This window comes from Panthera tigris, chromosome A1 (genome assembly GCF_018350195.1).
Source record: "Panthera tigris isolate Pti1 chromosome A1, P.tigris_Pti1_mat1.1, whole genome shotgun sequence".
Classification (NCBI taxonomy): Eukaryota; Metazoa; Chordata; class Mammalia; order Carnivora; family Felidae; genus Panthera; species Panthera tigris.
This window is the reverse complement of record NC_056660.1, coordinates 176,106,196-176,133,160: the sequence shown is the minus strand read 5'-3', so window position 1 is coordinate 176,133,160 and position 26,965 is coordinate 176,106,196. Positions and strand designations below refer to the sequence as shown.

Here is a 26,965-nt window from a genome sequence, read left to right as displayed (position 1 = left end):
TTGACCATACTGCCAATCTTACTGGAAGAGCCAGTAAATCAGAGTATACTTCAATAAGTAAAGGGTAGAAAAATCAAGAAGAAAGATGCTCCTTAAATAATCAGATGACCTCTTCAATTTTGGTGGGAGGATTTTTTTCTTGCAAGATGAGCAGAAGTTGAGACCACATTAGCCAAAGTCTGCTGGCAAATTCTGGAGACAGGTGAGCTTTCTCCAATTCAGAGTACCAGCACAGAAATCTCTGGGTTTGGGCTGTCGACCTTAAATCCCTTTCACACTCAATCAAGAAGGCCATTTCTAACACAGAGGAAGAGTTCAAAGGTCAGATAAAAAAATAAGGCTCATCTCCGCATGGGTCCTTAGTCTGAAAAGAAAAATGTTATTTTCCATCCAGCTGAACTATAAATAAATCCACCCCTCCATCATTGCAGGTGAATGATGTAATAGTCATCACCACAAATTAGAGCTTCTTCTCTCTTTTCCAGACCAGTCCCCTCATCAAGCCTGTTCCGACCGGACACTTTGGTTTTTGCAAACTAGAGCTGTCTCTTTCCTCTCTTCCTTCAGCCGTTCCCTCCAGGAAAGTCTCTGCACACTCAAAGCCAGAAACTCTTGTCATCAGCCCAAGAGTTCCTCTTCTCCTCTCTGTTCTTTTCTAAGAAACGTATCATTATCCTCAGAGCCCAAGGGCCACGCACAGCTTGAACAGGATGCCATGGCTCTGGCCAGTACTTATTAAACGCAAAGTGCAGCTCTAAACAGACTGGCTGGGGAAAGGCGGGCGTTCATTCCAGACACGAGACCTTGAGGCAGAGACCTAGCTCCTCTCTACTTTCCCTTGCAAGCACAGCTTGGGCCCTGTAAAGTTGACCACAGGCCCTGTACCCAGGGGGCAGTAAAGGGACCAGGGCTACTGAATTTGGAATTTCTACTGATGCTGGACAGGGACATCCATGTGCTTTGAATTAATGGCAGCAGTATAAAGACGGCAGCAAACACGTATCACTTAAAATGTGCCAGGCACTGGTCTGAGTGCTTTATACATATTACTATAAATCCTACAATAACCCTCCAAGATGGATTACTATTATTATCCCCCATTTTACAGATGAGGAAATGGAGGGCCACGAGAGGAGGCAGGCATCCTTTTTTACTTCTGGGATCTCTGCTTGGCCCTTCTCTCCCCACAGCATTATCAATGCCCTCAAACTTCCTGGAGTCCTAGATACATAAAAGAACTTGGAATTCTGGAAGCTCTGAGGACCATGCTGGCTCCAGGTGTGGTGGTATGGGTAGGGGACTCTGCAGATACGGGGGGGGGGGGGGCAGATAATACTGGGTTTGCAGAAGAAAAGGTTGGACTATCGTGAGTCCAACCCCAGGCCTGAGATGACTCAATCATTCCTCTATGCATACCTAAATCCCCACCTTCTCTTTTCCTATCACTGCTCTAGGGAGTGGAAGGGGTGCTGGGAAGGAAAGGAACTGGTGCCCGGGAGAAGGGAGTGAGTGCCAGAGGTGGTGGAAAGAGTGGCTCTTATTGCCCAGCAATAACAGCAGCCCAGAGGCTGGGCCCAAACCTGTGCCTCCCGCCTGCGCACCTCCCCGCAGCCCTAACTGCCCCTTCGCTCTGTGGAAAGCTCCCGTTCACTCTTTAAGACCCAGTGTCCCTCCTTTTGTGACCCCTTCCAACACCTGAGAAGAATGCTCTTAGCTGTGAGTCACCACATTCCTCTGTCTACAGCAGAATAAAGGTATTTAACCCCCTACAGGTGGTCAGGAGATATCGGGCTCCCCTATTCCTCTGAGGCATTCTCAGGGAAAGACAGCAGGTCTTATCCACTCTAACTTTTTGACACAGGATGCAACAACCTCCAATACTTTTTTTGGAAAACAGGCTGGGGTGTCAACCAATCAATCAAGCATCAACCCATCCATCCACCCATCCACCCACCCAGTCCCATGCTGTATCCCTCAGGCAGTGCCCAGGGACTGGCAATCATCGGTGCAGAGTAGGGGTATGCTCACCATTGAACGAACAGGAGAAAATGGAAAAATATTCTTACCAGATTTCTTTTTCCCAACATGCTCCCTGCACAGGAAAGAAAGGGGTGGGAGAGGATAACAAGTCAGTACTGTTACATAGCGACACGAGTTATTCCATTAGGAAACAGAGATTCTCCATTCCACATCATCTCCAGTGAATGAAGAAAAGCCAAGTCAGCCCCAGGGACCCAGACTCTTCAAAGAAGAAAGAACTCCTTTTCATTTACTCCTTTTGCCTGATAAGTGCTCCGGTGCCCTGGGGACTAGCATCTCCACTCTATTTGTAGAGTAGGGGGCCCTGGGGAGGAGCCGCTGTGGGGGCATGCAGTATAAAAGCAAGAGTAGGCCCCCATGTTGCACTGAGCCTGATGCCCACCTCGTCAGGCACAGCAGAGGCCCTGTCCCACCTCCTGGGGGTGCCCTGAGCCATATACATGAAGCAGAAAGCTCTTGGCAGTTAAGTGGTGAGGGGAACACACTATAACACTGGGTAGGAGTCTCGATAGCAGCGAAGAAAACACATCTCCCTCGTGGTGACAGAGAGAACACTACCGTGGGCTAGAATTCACACCGAACAGTGAGTAATGTATTTGTCAACCCTTGTATTTGTCAACCACATCAGAATGTGTACACATCGCTGCATCACAAGTACAGTATGACAAATCAGGGTTTACACATACTTTTTAAGTAAATTATCCCAGTAGTAAAAAGGTTTCCAATGCTATAAAGAGAAAAGGGAGGTGACAGGGTGGTTGGGTTGAGACAGATGTTGTGGTGGCAATAACATTAGCCAAATGTTATTACCATATGCCAGTACCCTGCTAGATACTGTTTAGTTCACTCACTTAACACTCAGAACAGCCCTTGGGAATAAGTACTCTTTTAATGCCTATTTTATAGATGAGGAAAATGAGGCCCAGAGAGGTTAGGTAACTTGCCTAAGGCAACACAGCTAGTAAGTAGCAAGCGGAAGCCAGCTCTACCTACGTAATTTTTGTTTTATGTTTATTTATTTTTGAGAGAGAGAGAGAGAACGCGAGCAAGCAGGCGAGGGGCCGAGAGAGAGGTGGACAGAGGATCGGAAGCAGGCTCCGCGCTGAGAACAGAGAGCCTGACACGGGGCTTGAACTCACTAACCATGAGATCACGACCTGAGCCGAAGTCAGGCACTTAACCAACCAAGCCACCCAGGCGCCCCAGATTTACCTACTTTTTAAAAATTGAGCTATCATTCACACATCATAAAATTCATTCTTTTAAAGTGTAGAGTCCACTGGTTTTTGGCATCTTCGTAAGGTTGTGCAATCATCACCCTAATGCCAAAAAAATATTCATCATTCCACAGGGAAGCCCTGTACCTATAATGGTCACTTGCTATCCCCACCCCTCCGAGTAGCTGGCAAACACTAATTTGCTTGCTGCCTTTAAAGACTGGTCTATTCTGGACGTTTCATATGAATGGGATCATACAGCAAGAGGCTTTTTGTGATGGCCTTCTTTTGGGTGGAATGTTTCCAAGGGCCATCCATGTTGTACCATGTGTCAGTATTTCATACCATCTGATGGCTGAATGCTATTCCCTCATGTGGGTAAACCACACTTTGCCGATCTGTTCATCAGCTGATGGGCATTTGGGTTGTTTCCGCTTTTTGTCCATTATGAATATGCATCTATCAACATCTGAGCTGAGGTCAGATGCTTAACTGACTGAGCCACCCAGGTGCCCAAATTTAGTCTCATTTTACAGTCTGGCTTTTTAACCACCGTGTAATGATGCTTTCACCGTTATCTTGGAAGGGGGTGAGGGGCTTAGACAATCCCCTGAGCCTGGGGCCACACTCCTGTGCAGCTGGGAGGAGTGGCAGGGCCCCAGTGCTGGGCTGCGCAGGTCGATCGTGATGTCCCCTGGCCAGGCACTACCTCAGTGGGGCTAAACTTCATCACCCGTGTGTGGGGGGTTGGGGGTGGTGGTGGTGAGAGCTATGGAGGAATAATGTAGCTCAGGCTTCCTGGCACTTGCTGTGGAGACACTGCTGGTCAGAGTGCTGTATCTGGACTGCCCCAGTGAACCCTCATGACAATCCTTGAGGGTTACTCCATTTCACAGACGGAGACACGGAGGCCCAGGGAGGCGAAGCAACTCAGCCAACATCAGAACCCAGGAGACCTGGCTGGGGCCCACTCTCCTGCCCGAACCCTGGCCTGGCCAGGGGCAAGGGTGCTGCAGCTGGGGCAGGGGTCTGGGGGCAGGAGGGGGCTCTTGGTTTCCAGCAGCAGCAGCATGTGTGGGCTCATGTAGGCACATTACCTCTCTGTGTGACATGCTTGGCACGGTCCCAAGTTTTCCCGTGCATGGCAGCAAAACCTTCCTTTAACAGCACCATTTGGAATCCATCTTCTGTCTGCCTCAAGACTGCTGAGAACGACCCCCCAGTCTCCACCTTCAGCCCTGACTCGGGAACGAGCTTCAGGAGGCTGACCAAGGGACCAGCTGCTTTGCTGCTGTTCATTCCTCCCTAAGCCAACAACCAAGGCCCACCAGGGACTGCCTGAGGGGCCCCAGAGCCATCCCCTGGGCCCTCAGCAACCCTCCTACCTTCCTACCCTCTTCCTTTCCCCTTCAAAGCCTGCTTTAAAGACAGGAAGACGTCGCCAGGTAAGTACCTGCCGCGTGCCAGACTCTCCTTTATCGGCAGGGTGGTGTTCAAGCCTCACAACCACGATGCGATCAAGGTTAGCCAAGCCCACCTTGCTGATGAAACAGAAGCTCAAGGAAGTCAAGACACTTGTTCAAGGGGACAAGCAGGAAAAGGAAACAGAAATTGGGAACTTTTCCTTCTTTCCAGGAAGCCTCTTGAAACTAGATGCATATCCTCCAGCAGGATGCTGGTAAGCTGTGCTTTCTTTGGTACAGTCCAGGCGATGTTTTGTATTTTTAGTGGATGTTCTACTGGTGTGCATGTGTGTGTGTGCACGTGCTCTCTCTCTCTCTCTCTCTCTGGTCAAAGAGCCTGGCTGGCACTTCTCAGCCCTTCCTGACAGGTGCTGTCTCTTGCTCCTAGGACCCCATGACGGCCCTGCACCTGTAGGCTGGTCTCCCCTCCCCTCATGGCGACTGCAGACACACATGGTGGTCTCCCCCACAACAAAACTTGTCAAAAAGCACTATGTGTATATCACTGTCTCACTGGTGGGGCATCTGGTGCCATCAACTCCTGGTATGTGAAAGCTAGAAGGCAGGTGGGGAAATTCTTTGCCGCGTGCCCCAAGCAGTGGGGACTATCGGCTGTGCACGGACAGGCGCCAGGAAGCGTCGTCTGTCTGCTGTAGGGGCTGTGGTGAACATTTTGGATAGCACTGGACCCTGGACGACCAAGATCAAATCCTGGCCCCGGCCCCGTAACCCTGAGCGGGTCTCGTCACTCACCCGTCCATCTCCCTCACGGTCCTGAGCACATGCACCCTTGTGGGCAAGGCACTGGGATGAATCTCCTGCACAGGCCCTGCCTCAAGGGCCCGTAGCCTCCTGTTTCTAGCATGCTCCATGCGTTCCGTGGTTAAGTGTGGATCTGTAGGGGGTTCCTTCCCTGGGAGGGCCACATGGAGCAAGTCCCCACCAGGGCTCAATCAATGGGATCCAGCTCAATTTTTACTTTGCTTCAGCGGCATCTGGGTGGCTCAGTCCGACTCTTGATTTTAGCTCAGGTCATGATCCCAGTGTCGTGGGATTGAGTCCCACATCAGGCTCTGTGCTGAGTGCGGAGCCTGCTTGGGATTCTCTCTCTCCCTCTCTTTTTGCTCCTCTGCCCCACTCGCATGTTGTCTCTCTCTCTCTCTCTCTCTCTCTAATTAAGAGAAAATCTTTACTTCGCTATACTCCCGTTCTTCTTGGGGCTGGCCTGGCAGCAGGGACGGCTGTGAGGGCACACTCTGGGAAGCTGTACACACGCCAACTTACTCTTTGGGGGGATTCAGGTCCTCAGGTCTTGTCTCAAAGAACTGCAGCACCTCGTCACACTGAGAGATATAGGGGGGCAGCTGGATCAGGGCCTGGAGAAGAGACACAAGTGAGTCCAAGGGAAGGAAAGGGGTGTCGGGAACGCAATGAGCCAGGGGTTCTCAAACTTGGGTATGATCAGAATCTCTTGGCGGAGGGCGGGGGGTGGGGTGGCGTGTGAAAACAGATGGCTGGGGACCAGCCCCAGATTTTCTGATTCAGTAGATGTGGGGTGGGGCCTGAGAATGTGCATGTCTGACACCTTCTCTGGTGCTGCTGCTGGTTTGCGGACCGCACACACACATGCATGCACACACACGCACTCTGTATGCACACACACACATGTGCGCACGCGCATTATGGGCGTATCTGAACAAATAACATGCACACATTTAGATAAAACAGTCAACTATGGACTTCATGCCACGTCATCATTCTTATACAACTTCAACTCTACTGGATATTGGGTGTCTACTGCACAAACGTATCCTACTTTACTGACCCAGCTGCCTAGTGGTGAACGCTTAGCTTGTTTCCAACACGCCCGCATGGATGTCTTAACTCACAGATCTGCAGTGTTAAAGTGAAGGCGCAGCTTTAGGATTTGGGTAGAGGTTAGAAGTTCCCAAGTTATGGGGCATGTGGGTGGCCCAGTAGATTAAGCATCTGACTTTGGCTCGGGTCATGATCTCACGGTTCATGAGTTTGAGCCCCACATTGGGCTCGCTGCTGTCAGCACAAAGCCTGCTTTGGGTCCTCTGTCCCCCCTCCCCCACTCGCTCTCTTAGATAAATAAAAAAAAATTTTTTTTTTAAGTTTTACATTTTTATTTTTTTTAATGTTTATTTCTGACAGAGAAAGAGAGAGGGAGAGAGAGAGAGAATAAGAGAGGAGAGCAGAGAGAGGGAAACACAGAATCTGAAGCAGGCTCCAGGCTCTGAGCTGTCAGCATAGAGCCGGATGTGGGGCTCGAACTCACAAACCAATGGACCATGACCTGAGCCAAAGTCGGACACTTAACTGACTGAGCCACCCAGGTGCCCCCCCGCCAAAAAAAGTTTTAAAGAAAAGAAGTTCCGAGGTTACTGAGGGATTGAAACACCTGGTATCTCCCACTGCCCGAGCCATAGAAAGTTGCCATCCCAGCTCATCAGTTAAGGGACCCTCAGAGGTGTGCCAGCGGACTGGATATGGGGTGGGTAGAAAGCACAAATGGGACTAGGTGTCGTGCTAATTTACCTACCAATAGGTATCCATTCATTGATTCAACAGACATGATCTTTGTGCCCAGAACTGCATGGTTTCTGTGTCCAATACAAGAAGGATAGGGTACATCCTGATCACGAAGGGATTTGAAACTAAGACATGGCTCCACGACGAATAAACAGCTCAGCTTAACAAATCTATTTAAGCCCCTTCTGGCGCAGCTCCTGAGGACGCGGATCTGTGTGCAGTAACGCAGCTTCGTGCACGCATTTTATTACAAACTTCTATGCAGGGAGGGCGCCTGGGCCCATGCACAGATTTGAATAGCACAGGCCATTCTGCCAGCCCACAGTCATGCTCTGGAGTGGGCAGGACTCCCGTACCCCCTTACCATGCTGAGTGTGAGCTGGGCATGGAAAAATCGTGTCTTGTATTTTCTACATGACAAGCCTCCATAAACTCACCTCCCATTCATCCCCTGCAAAGTGACCCCCCCCCCCCCAGCTACAGGGCTGTGATGGACTAATGGGGAGACGGATGCAGGGGAGGTCTCAAACGGCACCCTTCTTGGAGTCTCAGGAGGTGTTCTGAGTTATTTTTCTGGTTTTTAAAAAGTTAAAAAAAATTTTTTTTTAAATTTTATTCATTTTTGAGAGACAGACAGAGCGTGAGTGGGGGAGGGGCAGAGAGAGAGGGAGACACAGAATCCGAAGCAGGCTCCAGGCTCCGAGCCATCAGCACAGAGCCCGATGTGGGGCTGGAACTCACAGACCACAAGATCATAACCCGAGCAGGAGTTGGGACGCTTAACTGACCGAGCCACCGGCGCCCCTGGTTTTTAAAAAGTTTTAATTGTGGTAAAAGACACATAAAATTTGCCATTTTCATCATTTTTTTTTAAAGTAGGCCCCATGCCTGACATGGGGCTCGAACTCATGACTCTGAGACCAAGAGGTACATGCTCTATTGACCGAGCCAGCCAGGTGCTCCATCATCTTAACCATTTTTAAGCATATGGTTCAGTGGCATTAAGTACATCCACTGTGTTGTGCAACCATCACCAACACCCATCCCCAGAACTCTATTTTGCAAATCTGAAGCCCTGTACCTATTAAACAATTCCCCCTTTCCCCAGCTCCTGGCAACCGTTCTGCTTTCTGTCTGTATGAGTCTGACTACTCTAAGTACCTCATACAAATGGAATGATACAACATTTGTCCTTTTGTGACGGGCTGCTTTCACTTAGCCAATGGCCTCTAGGTCCATCCATGTGGCAGCATGTGCTGGAATTTCCTTCCTTTTCAAGGCTGAGTAACATTCCACCGGAAGGATATGCCACATTTTGTTTATTCGTTCAGCCAAAGATGGTCACTTGGGTTGCTGACCCTGCACAGCCTTTGAGTCAGGCTCCTGTCCCGGATCTAAAGTGGGAGAACACATGTGAAGCGGGTGGACATGTTTTTAGTAGGGTGATGTCCCCAGTTACCGTCCATGCTCTATCCTTCTGGGTTGAAAGATGTTGACCATACGGGGCCTGATATTTGTGGTTCGTTGATTTTATTAGCCTTGAAGTAGCTTCTGCTCTGTAGCAAATCCCCAGGAACTGACCTTTTCCAGGCCGGAGGCAGACAGCCCAAGAGGGAGAGGGTGGGCCCTCCCCTCCTCTGCCTCTGGTCCCTGACCGCCTTCTCCTTCTGGTTTAGAGTATTCATTCTTCCTGGGACGAGCTGCCATCTTGGGGACCCCTGTGGCTCTCTCATTCCTCCGAAACCCTGCAGTTCTTACAGTTAGAACCACATAATGAAAGAGCTGATTATATGCTGGACCGTGGCTGCTTAGTGGGCAGAAATCTTGCGGCTCCCCCCCGACTGCAATAACACCATTCATTCCCTTATGTGGGCTCAGCACTCGATGGCTCCTGAAACGCGCTTGTCTGTGTCATTCCATGTAATCCTGGGAGGGCTGGCCCATTTCAGAGATGGGCAGATGGAAGCTCTGGGGAAGCAGGGAGGACTTGAGAGCCCAGGACTGGCTGACACCAGCTCCTCTACCCCAAATCTACAGAGGGCAGGGGTACATAGTTGCTCATCCTGCACCTTTCTTCATGCCTAGACAGTGCTGGGGAGACCTTCATACCTGGTTGAAAGTATTCACTGGATCAATGACACGAGGAAATGGCCTGGATGTGGCCACGTGGCCCTGTTTGGGGACAGCAGGGTGGGCCCCGAGGTGGCCATGGCCTCTGCCTACAGGGGCTTCCCAGGGTGCTCCTTGCTGAAATGAGCAGAGGCTCCAGAAGGACCAGCGAGGGAAGGGACAACAAGGCCCACGGAAACTTCCTGACAATGCCAGGTTCTCTTTTGGTTTTGAGTAATTCCTGGGAAGTAAAAGCCAAACCTCCAAACCATAAAATACAGCCAAGTTACTAATAAAAGGCAGCCCGAACGCTTTGATGTTTGCCCCTTCCATTCTGGAAGGACAGGCTAACAGTAAAAACATGACCTGGGGCAGAGCAATACTCCAGAATCATCTTGTGTTTGGTCAGTAAAGACAAAGAACCATAGTTCCAGGAAAATTCGGTTCTTCCCTGGATAGAGTCCGGGCCTTTTGGATAAACGTGGCTGGTCAATGCAGGGAGGAGAGGAGAGGTAAGAACAAGTGTTGTTTGCTGAGGGTGACGAGGAAAGGTCAGACAGACCCAGCTCCTCATTCTGGCTCTAGCCATGTCCCATCACCTCTCTGAGCCTCAGTTTGCTCATCTGTAAAATAGAAATCACTAACATCCATGTCAGAAGGTTGTGCTACAAGACTTTAAGACTTCCATCATACACCAGCCCCTTGGTAACATTAAGTTAACCCTTTGTCTCTCAGTACTGTATCAAGTACAATAGGGTGGTGGTTCCCAGAGGTGGTTTTGGAGCCAGCAAGAGGACTCTTAAATAACAGCGGCTTGGCTAATGAGGGAGTTTTCTCAGCTTCAAAAGAGTGCCCCAGAGAATGAACACTTCTCTTTACATTTTATTTTGATCATGTTTAAAAATTGACTTATTCTGAGTGAGGGGAGAGAGAGAATCCCGAGCAGGCTCCATGCTGTCAGCAGGGAGCCTGATGCGGGCTCGAACTCAAGAACTGTGAGGTCAATGACCTGAGCCCAAATCAAGAGTTGGATGCTTAACCGACTGAGCCACTCAGGTGACCCTCTCTTTATATTTCAACAATTTTATTTTAGGGTGATAAGAACAGTCCCCACGAGATCTACCCTCATAGGAAATTTTAAGTGTACAATGCAGTATTGTCGGCTGTAGATCTCTACAGCTTATTCATCTCGCTTGCCTGAAACTTTATGCCCGTAGGTTAGTAACTCCCCATTTTTCCGTCCCTCCAGCCCCTGGTTAGCACCATTTCGCTCTGTGAGTCTACGAGTTTGACTATTTTAGATACCTCATGTAAGTGAAATTATGTAGTATCTTATCTTTTTGTGACTGGCTTATTTCACTTTAGCACAGGTTCATCCACATTGCCACATATTCAGAATATCCTTCTTTTTAAAGGTGGAATAGTATTCTATTGTACGTATATACCACATTTAGGTTGTTTCCACATCTTGGCTATCATGAATGGTGCTGCAATGAACATGGGAGTGATTATATCTCTCCCAGATCCTGACTTCAATTTCTTTGGATGTATACCCAAAAGAAGTGCGATTGCTGGATCACATGGTAGTACTATTTTAAGTTTTTTGAGGAACCTCCATACTGTTTTTCATAGTGGATGCATTTTGCATTCCCACCAACAGTATGCAAGGGTTCCAATTTCTCCATATCCTTACCAACACTTGTTTTTTTGTTTTTTAATAATAGCCATCCTGACAGATGCGAGGTGATATCACATTGTGGTTGTCACTTGCATTCCCCTGATGATTAGTGACATTCAGCAGTTTTTCATATATACAGTTAGTCATTTGTAGATCTTCTTTGGAGAAATGTCTATTCAAGTTCTTAGCCCATTTTAAAATCAGGTTATTAGCTTTTTTGCTATTGAGATATATGGGTTCTTTATATATTCCGGAGATTGACCCTTTCACAGACACCTGATTTGCAAATATTTTCTCCCATTCTGTAGGTTGCTTTTTTCCCCACTCTGCTATTTCCTTTGCTTTGCAGCTTTTTAGTTTAATACAGTCCCACTTGTTTATTTTTATTTTTGTTGCCTCTGCTTTTGGTATCAGATCCATGAAATCACTGCCAAGAGCCCTGAAATATATCCACACATATGGGCAACTGATTTTTGACAAAAGCGCCAAGAACATACAATGAGGGAAGTGACAGTCTCTTCAACGAGTGGTGCTGGGAGAACAATATCCACACGCAGAAGAATGACATTGGGCTCTCATCTCACACCACACACAAAAATTCACTCCACGTGGATTAAAGATTGAAACATAAGACCCCAAACTCTGGAATTCCCGGAAGAAAAGGCTTTTCTAACTTGCCGGGCAGGCAGGCAGCAGCAGCTGGCTAGATTTAAAGACATATCCTTTGTTGCTGTCGTTTCATTGCTCTTTTATTTTTATGGCAAATGATGCCAGTTTTATATTATGGTCGTGTTAGAAAATTTCCTCTAAAATGTGTATTTTTAAGAAGTTAAAAAAGTGAGTTAATTTGAATAATAATAATACAGGGGGTAGCATATACTAAAACTCTTGAAGAGAGGTCTCAAATGACTGGTGTCTGGTGAGCACTGCTGTTAGATGCCTACAGTTTACTTGTTTTTTAATGTTTATTTATTTTGAGAGAGAGGGAGAGAGCATGCACGCATGTGAGCAGACGAAAGGCAGAGAGAGAAGAAGAGAGAAAGAATCCCAAGCTGAGTCAGAGCTGTCAGCACAGAGCCCAGTGCGGGGCTCAAACCCACCAACCGTGAGATCATGATCTGAGCCAAAATCAAGAGTTGGTTGAGTGTCTGACTCTTGATTTCGGCTCAGGTCATGATCCCAGGGTCGTGGGATTGAGCCCCGTGTCAGGCTCCATGATGAGCATGGAGCCTGCTTGGGATTGTGTCTGTCTGTCTGTCTGTCTGTTTCTCTCTCCCTCTGCCCCTCCCCCCTCTTGTGCTCTCTCTTTAAAAAACAAAACAAAACAAAACAAAACACTACATTATGGCTGTGCATACTCACGTGTGTGTAAGCTACACTCCAATGATGGTGAAAATCTGAAGCATCTTCACTAGAAATGATCATTTTTAGCAAGTAAAAAACTCTAATCACAAGCCCTCCCTCCTGAAAAGGCTACTTCATGGCTTCTGTTGTCTTCACCTCTGATCAACACCATGGCCTTTATCCATCAGCATAACAGTTGTTAGAAATGAAATTCTTTACTGGTGGAATGAAGAATGTTCTAGAAATATTCTCAGATACTCTAACCCTTGCATAAAAAGAACCTGACACATCCATCCTCCAAAATGGTGCACTGGGTCTAGGATTCTGAATCCACTGTGTTCTGTTTCTTCTAGGGGATTTTACTGTCACACCAGCTAATCACCAGTGGGATTAGCTGATCCTGGCACAGGGATAATCATTCCATTTGTTTTGAGGAAACGTTCATGTGAAGTGGTGTCAGACAGTTGGCATTCCAGTAAGCTTGCAGAACAACTTGAGAGGCTGTTTAGGGAGGTGCATGATAATAAATGTTTGTATATGTGGCAGAATTTGGCATGTTTCCACTGTGTTCTTCAATGAACAGAGGTTCTTAAATTTAATGTAGTCAAATAAATCAATCTCTTTATGGTTGGTACTTTGTGCCTTTAGAAAGCCTTCTATACCTAGAGATTATGAAGTTTCCCCCCCTATTTTTACCTTCTAAAGCCATTTATAGTATTGCCTCTTACATTTAGGTCTTTAATTTCCTTGGAAATGATTACATGTGTGGTGTGAGGCAGGGATTAGTTATCTTTTGTTTGTTTTCCTCATAAGGATTCCCATTTAAATTTTTTTTTTTTAATGTTTATTTTTGAGACAGGGAGAGACAGAGCATGTACAGGGGAGGGTCACAGAGAGGGAGACACAGGATATGAAGCAGGCTCCAGGCTCTGAGCTGTCAGCACAGAGCCTGACGAGGGGCTAGAACTCACGGACCACAAGATCATGACCTGAGCTGAAGTCAGCTGCCTAACCGACTGAGCCACCCAGGCGCCCCATAAGGATTCCCATTTACTGAAGAATCCAACCTTTCCTCAATGACCTGTAAGGCTGCCTTTGCCAGTATTAAAATGTCCAAATACACACAGGTCTGTTTCTGGATTCTCTATTTTGTTCCAAAGGTTTGTTTCCTTATGCCAACACCATACTATGTTAAGTACTGTAACTTTATAATAGGTCTAGCAGAGCAGAAGGTTTCTTCCTAGCTGGTAACTAGGTCTAGGGATACCTACGGCCTTTGTCTATGTTTCCCTATTGGAGACTACCAATTTCTACTAAAATAAGGCTAAGAGTGATAGATTAAATTGGCTTAAGTCAGCTCACAACAATGTCAATAACAGATACCCAAATGCTAAATAAGTCTATGTAGTCTGTAAAAGATTTTGCAGACTGTGTGAATAGATAGTTTCATCTCCCTCCAGGAGGGCAGTTCCCTTGAAGCTAAGCCAGGGACTTTGGCCAACCAAAACCCCAAAATATCTGCTCTGCTTCTTATGATGCATTAATAGCAGGGGGTGGTAACTTCCATGTGGCTCATACAACATAAGCGGCTTCTTCCCTATGGCTAATCCAAGTGAATTCATGATCTCCGTACCATTCCAAGCATCAGCCAGATGCAGGCAGCTGCTGCTCTCTGTTCGTTTCAGGGTTTTATTAAATCTCCTTTTCAAAATCAAATGTCTAGAGGTTCGTGACCCCCTGGGTATGAGGAAAGTGTGACTCTGGAGAGGAGGTGGGTGGGCAGGGGAAGAAGCAGGATAGCACAATTTGGTCTGAGAAATCCCCAGCTGGCCAAGGTGACCCCAGAGGTCCAAAGTTCTTGCCAGCAGGGCTGGCACAAAGGACTTTTAGGCTCTAGAGGTTTGAAAAGACACAAAGCACAGATGATCCGAACTTTCCTCTGAGAGCTGGGAGGCAGTAGTAGCATCTTTGTGCCTGGGTGACCTTCTCTGTGCTTCACTCCCCAATCCTTTTTTAAGGGTATCTTTAGGAGAAAAAGAGTCTGAGTTTATCTACGTCTATGAAATATATGCTTGAATATTTTGATCTCTTGAATTTTTACTTTCTTAAGAGAGGCCATATGTGGTATGTGAGTGCCAAGGCCTAAAAGGCCAGGGTTCAACCATCAAACTCTGTAATACTCTCATTGTAAGTAACTTTGTCGGGCCTCTGTTTCCTCATCTACACAATGGGAATAGTAAAACCTACTTCTCAAGGTTATTGGAGGGATGAAACGAGGTTATGTCCAGTAAAGAGAGGACAGGAGTGATCAGGAATGATTTTCTACCCTTCCATGACATCTCCTGCCAAGACAAGGGTCATCTATGCCCACACTGCCTCCTTTAAATTTTTTTATAGATGTATTGAAGTATAATTTATGTACATAAGAACCACCCATTATAAGTGCACAATTCAATGATATTTAGTAAATTATAGACTGTGCAACCATGACCACAATCCAGTTTTAGAACTTTTCCATCACCTCAAAAATTTCCCCCACCTAATTTGCAGTCCATGTCTGCCTATGCTGTCTTCAGGCCTAGGAAACCACTGATCTGCTTTCTGTCTCCGTAAAGTCGCCTCTTCTGCACATTTCATGTAGATGGAATCATGCAGTATGTAGTCTTTTGCATCTGGCTTTTTTCAGCATCATGTTTTTGAGATTCATCCAAGTTGCAGCATTTATTGGTCTTTCACTGCATTTTACTGTCGAATAATGGTCGATTGTATGATTATTCCACATTTTCTTTATCCATGCGCCTGACGATGGACATTTGGATTGCTTCCAATTTTGGGCTATTATGGATTAGTACTGCTAGAACATGTACATCCGAGTCTTTGTGTGGACATAGTTTTTCAATTCTCTTGAGTAGATATCAAAGAGTAGTTATACGGTAAATTTCACTTTTTGAAGAAACTGCCAAACTGTTTTCCAAAGTGGCTTTCCATCATGTATACCCTCCAGATTGAGGGCTCTAATTTCTCCATATCTTTACCAGCTCTTGGTTTTGTCTGTCTTGTTGATTATAGCTATTCCAAGGGCTGCGTAGGGTATCTCATTATGGTTTTATTTTGCATTGCCTAATGAATAAAGAAGCTGAACACCTTGTTATGTGTTTTATGTGCTTCCTAGGTGAAATTTCTATTCAAATCTTTTGCCTATTTTTAAACCAGGCCATCTTTATTGTTGAGTTGCAAGAGTTCTTCATATAGACTCAATACAAGTCCCTTGTCAGAGATATGATTTACAAATATTTTCTCCTAATCTGTGGTGTGTGTTTTCATTTTCTTCATGGGATCTTTTTGAAGTACAGAGTTCGGAAGTTTAATGAGTCCCATTTATCAATTTTTCTCTTTTGGTGTCACAGCTAGGAACTCTCTGCCTAAACTACGGTCATGAGGATTTTCTCCTCTGTTTTCTTCTAGAAGTTTTATAGTTTTAGCTCTTACGTTTAGGTCTGTGATCCATTTTGAGTTGCTTTTTGTGCATGGTGTGAGGTAGGGATCCAACATAATTTTTTTCTTCTGTTTGGTGTACGGATGTCCTACTATCCCACACTGTTAAAAAGATTATCCTTTTCCTACTGAATTTCTTGGCACCATTGCTGAAAATCATTTGACTATAAATTTCACAAAAGTTTATTTCTAGCCTCTTACTTCTGTTCCGCTGATCCACATGCCTATCCTTATGCCAGTACCACACTGTCTTCATTGCTATAGCTTTGTAGGAAGTTTTGAAAATGGATAGTAGAAGCCTCTAATTTTGTTCTTTTTCATAACTGTTTTGGCTATTTTGGGTTCCTTGCATTTCTCCACACAATTTAGGATCAGCTTGTAAATTTCTCTAAAAAAGCTTACTAGGATTTTGCCAGAGATTATATTCAATCTATAGGTCAACTGGGGGAGAATTGCCATTTTCTTTTTTCTTTTCTTTTCTTTTCTTTTTTTTTTTCTTTTCTTATTTTATTTTATTTTATTTTATTTTATTTTATTTTATTTTATTTTATTTATAGTATCTTTTGTTTTGTTGGTCATTGGGAAGTTTGAGACAGACAGCGTGAGAGGGGAAGGGGCAGAGAGAGAGAGAGGAAGAGAGAGAGAATCCCAAGCAGGCCCTGCACAGAGCCTGATGCAGGGCTCAAATTCACTAACTGTGAGATCATGACCTGAGCTAAAACCAAGAGTTGGACTCCCACCAACTGAGCCACCCAGGCGCCCTGGGATTTGTTTTTCTTTGTATTTCTAGTCCTGTCTTTCATCCATTTTTCCTATATGGTTGTTTGTCTTTTTCATATCAATTTCTCTACACACACACATACACGTGTATATATTATACACACACACAAATATACAATATATTGTCCTCATTAAGACATTCATCCTAACACTCAAATTCTAATTTGCCCTCCTAGATTTTTAAAAAGTTTTTATTTAAATTCCAGTTAGTTATACAGTGACTCAACACTTCCATACAACACCCGGTGCTCATCATAAGTACCCTCCTTGATCCTCATCACCAATTTCACCCATCCCCTCCCCCTCCCACCCCTCTGGTAACCACCAGTTTGTTCTCTATAATTCAGAGTCTGTTTCTTGATTTCTCCCTCTCTCTCTCTCTCTCTCTCTCCCCCTTTGTTCATTTGTTCCACATATGAGTGAAATCATATGGTATTTGTCTTTCTCTGACTGACTTATTTCACTTAGCAATATGCTCTCTAGCTCCTTCCATGTGGTTGCAAAGGCAAGATTTCATTCTTTTTTATGGCTGAGTAACAACTGCCATTTTAACACTATTGAATCTTCCAATCCATGAGTATGGAATGTCTCTCCATTAATTTTGAGCTGGTTTAATTTCTGTCAAGTGTTTTGTAGTTTCAATGTATAAACCTTGTAATTCTTTTATTAAATTTATTTCTAAGTATTGTATTTATTTTGATATTATTGAGAATGGAATTACTTCCTTAATTTCATTTTTGGATTGTTCATGCTTAGTGCTTAGAAATACAATTGATTTTTGATATTGATCTTGTATCCTGTGATCTTACTAAACTTTTGTATTAGTTCTAGTAGGTTGTTTTTTTTTTTGTGGATCCCTTAAGATTTTCTACAATAGAATCATGTCATTTGTGAAGGAAGGCAGTTTTACTTCCTCCTTTCCAACCCATATGCCTTTTATTATTTCTTTTTTTGTCTGCTTACATTGGCTAGATCCCCCAGCAAAATGTAGAACAGAAGTGGCAAGAAAAATGTACTTGCTTTGTTCCTGATCCTAGGGAGAGAGAGCATTTACTGCTCCATTGTGATAGTATTTCTTGCTCTTCCCACCCTCTCCAATCAGAGCTTCTAGTGATTTGAAGCTAGAGAAATAAATACTAAAGATAAGGGAAACTAAACAGAGGAAAAGCATGCTTTTTTTCCCCAACCACAGCCTCCAGTCAAATGAAATACAACCAAAAGGCAGGCACCTTGTGGTTTAGAACATTCAAGGGATTGGAAGCCAGCTGCACTGTCCAACAACAGGGGCTGGCTGAATAACTTCTGGGACATTCACACACAGTAGAATACCATGCAACCAGTTACGGGAGGTTCAAGAGAATGTTTTTATAGCATGGGGAAATTCTTATATTACAATATTAAAGGAAAAAGAAAGAGCAACAAAAATAACACATGTGGGATAGTGTCAAAACCATAAAGAAATTCATGTAGAGAGAAAAGATAGAAAGGAAACATAAGAACCTTAATAATTGTTGCCTCTGAGTTGAGGGATCATGGGTGTTTGTTTTTCTGTTTTTACATTTCTTTGAACTGCAGATGACTATTTTGTAGCCAGAAAGGGAAAAGAAGGAAAAAAAAAAAAAAAACACAACCCAATGAAAGACATGAGACACAGGGCAAGTGTTGGCATTTCTTAGACCGACCTTACAGTATTCATCAATTGGGATCAGGCGTTTGACAGCAACATCCCGGATGTGGCTTCTTCGGAAGAGAATTTTGCCTGCAGAAAATGAAAGCACACATGACACTGTATGCGAGCAATGACAAGCTGTCAGCAATCCTGGAGGGTGTGGATGTGGCTGCCTCTGTTAGGTGTGAGTGGTACCCAAATTCCCGGCTTCCATTAATATCCCCTGTTGGATGTCCACAGGGCCTGGATGACCCCATGCATGGTCCTCCAAAGCCTTGTTCACAGATCAAGTGCAAGGGCTTGAGTGACTGGGGTCGACTAGACAAGTTTTGGTGAGATAAGGGAGGCTGGACCAATCGTGTGGAAGGAAGGGGCTCCTGCCAGATGAAGAAGGTAGGTCAGATCTGATGATCCAACTCCAGGGTTCTCAGATGGAGCGAGCAGTAGAGAGGACACTCTGATATGTCCAACCTAACAGCTCAGTCTCCTTTCTTCCTCTTTCCTCGTACACCTAGTCTAGTCTTACATTCCCCAAATACTCCACAGTCTTCATTATTTTCTGTCTTTTGCTCTGTCTGGAAAACCTTCCCCATCCAACGTCACCCACTCTCCCAGTGGGAAACTTTTACCCACTTTAAATGGACTAAGAGTTCATGTCTCTTTCTGACTGCACACATCACATTGTTGATTTACATCTTCTTCTTTCCTACTAATCATGGAGCTCTGCACAAGAAGGGATGGACTGGGCCTTAGTCAATTGTGTGCCCTCACCACATGGCACTCACGTTTGATGAATGTATAAAGGGGGATTTCACTTGCCAAGATGACAAATCCTTCAATTGACAAATCCTTCAAGATGACAAATTCCTTGCAATCAGTTCTCTCTAACAGAAGAGTTCCAAGCCTTCCTATTTCACTGAAAACGAACTGAGAATCAATTGATGACTTGCTTGGTGATATCCAGAGCTTCTAGTGTGACATGTGGGCAGGTCACAGGCAAAGACAAGTATATAAACGATGCCGCTGAGGATGTCTGGAAATATCCAAGATGCTAAAATGTTATGGGTGAGCTTTGTTTAAAGCAAATTGGTGAGGGGCTCCTGGGTGGCTCAGTCGGTTAAGGGTCTGAATCTTGATTTCGGCTTAGGTCATGATCTCATGGTTTGTGGGAGGGAGCCCAATTCAGGCTCTGCCCTGACAGCACAGAGCCTGCTTGGGATTCTCTAGCTCTGCCCCTCCCCGCTCATGTGTAGATGCACATGCTCTCTCTCTCCCAAAAGACATAAATGTTAAAAAAAATTAAGCAAATTGGTGAGTTCCCGTGAGTCTCACAGGGGAGAGTCATGGGCAGATGGTGGTCAAGTACATGCACTGACCATTAAGACAGCTCGGCCTTACCCTTTTGGACCTGTCACACAGGGAGGGGGTGAGCAAAATCAGAAATAAGACACCAAGGGGAGGCCAAAAAGGTGGGGGATGGAGACAAGCTCCTCTGCCAAGCTTATCAGAGTGTCAAGAGGTCTCCAGGGGGAAGTCAAAGAGGAAGACACAGGGGGGCCATAGCGTTTCAGACAGCAGAGTACAGACAGCTATGGAGAGCTTCACTTACTTCTGGCCTGAGGAGGCAGGTCAAGGAGAGGAATTTGGGCCACCAGCCTGGCAGGGTAAGGAGAGATCAATCAGCATGCCAACATTGCTCTGGTGAGACCGCATAGAATGAACTTGGGTGAGCAGGAACTGAATAGCAGGAAAGGTCCAAAGGAATTTTCGTAATAGGACAGAACTGGAAATGATGATGGGAGACAGTGTACTGCCTTTGAGATGTTTCATGCAAACTGGTAAGGGAGATTTGCACCCAAAGAGACTGTGTGGCTAATCTAACATTTAAAATTATCTGACCACTTGCTCTTGGGCAAAAGGGCACAATTAGGATATTAGGTAGATATGGTCAGCCTCATAGTGAGGTGTTTTTTTTTGTGTGTTTGTTTTGTTTTGCTTAATGTCTACCAATTAGAAAGAAAACAACAACCCACAGTGAGATAAAATACATCTTCCTCATATTCCTTAATAACAAGGAATCTCCTTTGTGTATTATGGTGATTGTTTTAATTCTGCTCATGAGTCAAACTTCGGACATACCATGTCTATTAGGAAAGAAAAAATCGAGAAGAAAATGCATCACAGGATTCAAAGTGCTTGTCTCCAAGGGGTAGAAGACAGAGCCTTTTTGTTTTCTTCTTTGACTTTCCCCAAATTTCCTACCATAAACATGCATTGCTTCTGGAATCAGAAAATCTTCTTGTCCTTTACAATAAAAAAGTAAATTACGCAGCCAAGTGGGGAGGGTTTACAACCTGGCATCCCTGCTCTTATTCAGTTGATAGATAAGTCTCCACGTGAGCCCTCTGCGGGCCAGCGCAGGGGGCTGCCCTCTTGGCACTGAGTCAGTGTTTCCCAACAGGGAGGGACCCTGCTGACATTTCGGGTGGGGCAGTCTTTCCTTGTGTGGGAGGGTTCCCCACCCTGCAGGATGTTTAGCATCCGTGGCCCAAATCCAGAGAAAGCGCACAGCCTTCCCAACCCCTTTCCACCCCCAGTCACTGTGATAATCACATTACCACCCTCATGGGTGGGACCATTTGCAGTTTAGAACCCCTAGGAGAATCCTGAGCCTTGAGGAAAAACAAGGAATGCATGCCTGTGAAGAGAAATCTCCTACAGCAAAAACATTTGGTCCCATTTCGATATAACGTCCCTTTCTGTAAATCAGAGGAAGGGTGGAGAGTGGGGTTGTTCAGGCCTCTTACTGGGGAGATCGTGACCCGACTCAAACAATTCACAACGGGCATGCTGCTAGCACCGGCCCATGGGAACAGCACAGGCTGGTCCTGGAGGCACCACCATCAAAGAGAATTCACCCAAGGCCCAGCCTGCAGGGGCGGAGAGAGAAGGATGGAGAACTCAGGCACCTTCAATGTCTCCTGGATGGGTGACACAACAACAAAAGCACCATTCCTCTCCCTGCATGGCCTCCGTGGGATAGGAGTCTCTGGGTAGATGTCTGGGGACAGGAAGCCCCGTGGCAGCAGTGGCACCTGCCAGGGAGGTCACAGACTCTGCAGTCAGAGAGGCCCTGGGCCAATTCCAAGGTGGTCTCTTACTGACTATGCTGCCTTGGGAAATTCATTTCTCTCTCAGATCCTCAGTCTCCTTATCTGTAAAATGGGAGAGCAGCCCCTATTCCTTAGTAGTACCCTCCATGACACACGCAGCACAGGGCCTGGCCCTTCCTAGGTGCTCACAAAAAGAGTAAATCACTTAAAAAAACATGGGTTAGACGATATGGCCTTATATTCTGCAATTAAGAGCACACGTTCTTTCCTCAACCTGCAGCTTAGTTTGTGAAGACCTGTCTCCAATGGGCTAACTCATCGTCTATCCGCAGCAGAACTGGAACCTGGCTCAGGCCCTGGGCTGCGGGGCAGAAGCACGTGGTCAGTACCTCCTTGACCGGTGGCTCTGAGTGAAATGCCAGTTGGGCAACGGCCCCTCGTCTGCACCTGATGCCTTTTGGTGTGAGCTGTAGGGAAGGAGGGTGAGCCCGAGGCTTCCCCGGCAGGCCAGCTTTCCTGGAGTGGAAAGGGTGCTCAGCGGAGAGCACAGCCTTTGGTGGGAATGGGCAGGCTTTTGTTTTCCACAGCGGTGGAAGGCCAAACTGTAAGTCTTATTTTTCAAGCTGCATCCTCTGCCAAGTTGGCTTCCCCAGCTCTTGCTGGGATGGAAAATTGTACAGGGCTCCTTTCCCCTCCCCCTGCCTTTGTGCTAACATGAGACTTGCTTTTGTTCTGCTGACGCGGCAGTCCTGGCAGAAAACTGACCCCGAGGAGAGGGGATCTGTCTCCCGCGTATCCCTGCCGTTGGCCTTGGCTTCAAGGAAAAGCCAAGGGGTGGGCTGGGAAGGAATGCTCTAGGGGTCCTGGGGCCCGACCAGACCACTCCAAGCTGCAAGTCGGTACCCTGAGCAGAGCAAATGGGGCTGAGTCTCTGAGAAGAGCATTTTCATAAATTCGTGGGTGGAAGATTACGTAACCACAAAAGCTTTCAGGGGCTTGGGAGAGGGTCGGTTCAAGTTCTTCCCTGTCCTGGGAAGTTTTTTCAGAGCTGGTTTTGCCTTTCATCCAGTGAAGAGTTACAACTTACTGCTTTCCTTCGTTTCCTTGAAGAAAAGCCTACATTTAGAGTCCAGTTCAACTTGAATATTCAGACTGATCATTTATGTATGACTCTCAAATATCAATAACAAGACATTCCAAAGGAATATCCCAGGATCCTGGTTCTGACTTTGACAGAGAACCCACTATATCCAAGGGCAAGAAGCTTGTAAAAGGGGGTCATGGTCCCATTTTATAGATGTAGAAACTGAGGCTCAGGGGCAGGGGGATGTCATCTGCTGGAAGTCACACAACTGGGTCTGTTGGACTTTAAAGCACACGCTGTGGGGCACTGCTATTTGGCAGCTGCAGTCGGTGCACTGGGTTTTCTCCAATAGGAAACAAAAATTCCAGGGTGATTGCACACTTTCTCCGTGGAAGAACTAAAAACATTAGCTTTTTTAGGCAAATGATTCTCCCAGTGGATGGGAGCCTGGCAAATACATCTACCCTGTCTCTAAACCCACTCGATGATGCTAACATCTGGAAGAACCCACTCGATGTGTTGCCGACTGCAGAACTCTGGGGTGGGGGAGGGGAGAGTGGGCTCCTGTGTGACCCAGGGAGTCCCCCTCCTCTCTGGGTCTGCTTCCTGTCTGCAAAATGAAAAAGATGGAAAGGGCCCTCAGCGCTAAATATTTGTGATTTGGGGCGATTGTCAATTTGCTGATTGTCTGTACATCAAAATAGTAAGTGCTTGGTTGCTGCTAGTTCTGTGCCAGTCCCTTAGCTAATCCTCATAACAACTTTATCATTTAAGTATCATTATTATCTCCAATTTGCAAATGGAAATAATGTGCGTGCTTAAATAATTTACCGAAGGTAACCGAGTGGATCCGCAGGGCACTGGGATTTGAACTTGGGCCCTCTAACTTCAGGCATGAATTTTGGGGCCAGCCCTACCAGTGTTTAACCCCAGCTCTGCTACTTGTGCAAATGCTTATAATTCCTCTGAGCCTCAATTTCCTCATCTGTGAAATGGGCACAGGGTTGTTCTGAAGACTAAATGTGGTAATGAATGTAAAGCACTTAGCCCAGTGACTGGCCTGCAGTAGACATCCAATGTTACTACTTGAAGCAATAACTCTGGTTCGGGTAGCCCCGTTTTTTGAGCTGAAGCCTTCATGCTGTTCCTTCGGTAAGGGAATTTTTGCGGGGGAAAGGAACACTTAATGTCTTGACAGCAGGGACCAGCCATGATTGTATTAACTCCTCCACAGTGCCCAGAGTGGTGCTGGGCACTCAGAAGGTGCTTGGTAGCTATGGTAGATAGGCAGGCAGAATTTCTCAAACGGACCCCAAAGACGTCCCATCCTAGTCCCCAGAGCCTGTGAATATGATGAGATCTCATTCCTGGGCTCATGTTACAATATATGCCATAATTCACTTTAAGTGAGGGAAATTATGCTGGATTAGCTAGGGAGGTATACTGTAACTGTATGAGCTCTTAAAAAAAAATTTATTTTTAATGTTTATTCATTTTTGAGACACAGAGAGAGACAGAGCGTGAGTGGGGGAGGGGCAGAGAGCGAGGCGGACACCGAATCTGAAGCGGGCTCCAGGCTCTGAGCTGTCAGCACAGAGCCTGATGTGGGGCTCGAACTCACAGATGGCGAGATCATGAGCTGAGCTGAAGTTGGACGCCCAACTGACTGAGCCACCCAGGCACACCGGAAATAGTACTTAAGCTCTAGAGGTACAAGGAAGTAAATTCTCCCAACAACCTGAATGAGGCTGGAAGTGGATTCTTCCTCAATCCTCCAGCTAAGAGCCAGCTTGGCCAAGATGATGACTTCAGCCTTATGAGACCCTAAACAGAGAACCCAGCAGAACTGCCTGGCCTTCTGACCAACTGAGCTGTGAGATAGTAAATGAGTGTGGCTTTAAGCTGTTAAACTGGCATTAATTCGTTATACAGAGATAGCAAATTAATACTGCAGCCATAATAAAGATGCCACTCACTACAAAAACTTTATGAGCTCTAATTATTCCCCTTTTAGAGACAGAAAAAACTGAGGATCCTGGAGGTGAAGTATCTTGCCTAAGTAGATGGTGTGCTATCTAACCAACCCCGAAGCCCATATTCTCAGGCACTAATTTCCACAAATGACTGGGACTCTGGTCATTAGTATTATGCCCCAAGGAAACTGAGCTGAGAGATCTGGGGGCGGTCCTGGAACCCCCAGAAGCCCCTTCTGACAGCATGTGTCTCACCTACCTGGCAGAAAGGGAATGATCCGCTGTTTGGGATCCTTCTGTCCTCCTTCCATGGGAAATTTGTCCAACATCTGCATCTAAACAGGGAGAAAATAGCAAAAATGGAAGCCTTTAATATGATACATGCATCTCTGACATTTTAAGGGAATTATGTGAAATATGTGATTTGATACATAAAGGCTCACTTTGTTCAGCTTTTCAGAAACCCAGACATGTGCACATGGGAAAGACAATGTCAACTGGACTTAGGTTCTCCATGAAAACAGTTCTTTATGTCCACAGCCGCCATATAAGTGAAGGCTCAGAGCTGGGAGAGACCATTCTCAGTTTTCTTGGGGTTCTCTAGCCACAGGACCTGAAATGTGAACAACACCCCCAGAGCCACCAGAATCCCACTGACAGCAGGCCAATCTGCTTCCTAAGAACTGCAGGTTTTGTTAAGTAACAAACCAGTACGACTCAGTCTGGTTAGGTCTATGCCTGTGAATCATTACACTCCCATGTCCCACTAAGACTCCCCAGGTTGGCTCAACAGATACATCTGTGCCTGAATCTGTGCTAGGCGCATGGGGTACAGAGATGGAAAGATGCACAGTCTAGAGAGAGACTGCAAAGGAAACGGATCGTTACAGGGTGGTGTAGGCGGTACCTGCAGGGAGAGGTGTAGGCTGCTGTGGGGGTGAGAAAGAACAAGGGCAGAGTACCCGAACTGAAAACCTTTACCAGTGGGACGACGCTTCGGATTTGATACACAAAATCACAAGGACCTGCAGCTGTGGTCTTGGGGAAGTGACATACCTTGGGCCTCAACTTTTAATTGGCCGTAATGATACCAACTTGCAGCCTTACTTTATGGATTAAGGCCGGGTCGTGGTGGTGACTAAAGCTGTCGTCGGATTTCTGGTTCTTCTCACGGTAGATGCGCACATGGTAGGTTTGTACTTCCCACCCCGCACTTGAGCTGGGACATGGCCAGTTAAATGTGAGGGACAAAAGACACACGTCACTTTGGGGTGGACGAGTTACGAGCGGTGCGTGATTCACTACCCCCCACTTCCTTCTGCCACGTGACTGGCCACACTCCAGACCCTGGCTTCTCTGCCACTGAGGGTCCGGAGCCCCCAACAACCTCTGATGGACAAGCAGCCCGAGGGAGAGCTGACCCTTGTTGTATAGAGAGGCTTTGTCATGGTGGTATGACCATCCTCCTGGTATCTGGGCCCAGGATTCAAGCAGAGGGAAAGGGAGTCTGGGGTGTCCCAGAGTGATGGCTGGAATGTGAAAAGTCTGCTCATTATTTCCCCTAAGGAGAGAGTCACCCTGGCTTTCAAGATGTCCCTCCAATAGAAGGAGAGAAGCTCTGACCAGCCCTGGAGAAATAAGCAGGGCTCTTGCGCAGGGGGAGGGAGAAGAGGCCGGAAGAGCAAGAGAAGCAGGTTGTCCGTGCCAGGCATAGACTCGATTCTTTAGACACAGGCTCTCACTAAATCTTCAGAATGCTCCTTCAAGGTGGACAAGATTAGCCAGGAAACTGAAGCCCAGAGAGTGGAGAAACCTGCCAGAGGCCTGCAGCCAGCAAGTGGACGGGCCAGAGATGGAAGTCCATGGCTTCTCCGCTGTCGCACACCCCGCCTCTACGAAGCGGCAAAGATAACAACTAACACGGACTGCTCCTCAGGCTCGAGAAACGGGCTGGGGTTTCACGCCTCCTCCGCGCTGTCTTATGGGATGCCCCAGGGAGGTGGGTCCCCCTCAGCTTGGCCAGCACCCTGAAGGGCTGCCCGGAGGCCATGGTTTTATATGTGGTTCCCCCCCCCCCCAAACCCCGGCCCTACTCTGTGCTGTGTGGTGATGGGGAAATGCTTGGTTCACATCGTTCAGCAACTGGCGAGGCCACGGCGGGCCTTCTGGAAAAGGCAGGCTTCTTGCTTCAAACCCAGGAGTTTTTCGAAGCCAGCACAAAGTAGGCTCTCAATAAAAACCGACGAAAGCAACCAATGTTCACTGAGTGAACACTGTGGAGGACAGCTGTACATGTTTGCCAAGTACCCTGCTTAATACTATTCATGTCACCAATATTAAGTAACAATCAGTAACCTCTACTAACATTTGCTTGGCAGTTTACAGTTAACAAGACTTCTCCTATGCATGATTTTACCTGCCCTTTACAATAACTCTGTGATATA

General features: G+C 46.4%; 1 protein-coding gene across 2 annotated transcripts in view; it reads right to left on the bottom strand.

The window, feature by feature from the left end:
- Positions 1-26,965, bottom strand: part of SH3PXD2B (SH3 and PX domains 2B) — a 100,823-nt gene that overhangs the window by 30,876 nt on the left and 42,982 nt on the right. For both annotated transcript variants that reach the window (XM_042992301.1, XM_042992309.1), the window contains exons 3-6: positions 24,781-24,856; positions 18,365-18,441; positions 6,005-6,096; positions 2,067-2,092 (exon numbers count right to left, since the gene is read on the bottom strand). In XM_042992301.1, coding sequence (XP_042848235.1) covers positions 2,067-2,092; positions 6,005-6,096; positions 18,365-18,441; positions 24,781-24,856 — 271 coding nt within the window. The remainder of the gene's footprint in view (positions 1-2,066; positions 2,093-6,004; positions 6,097-18,364; positions 18,442-24,780; positions 24,857-26,965) is intronic.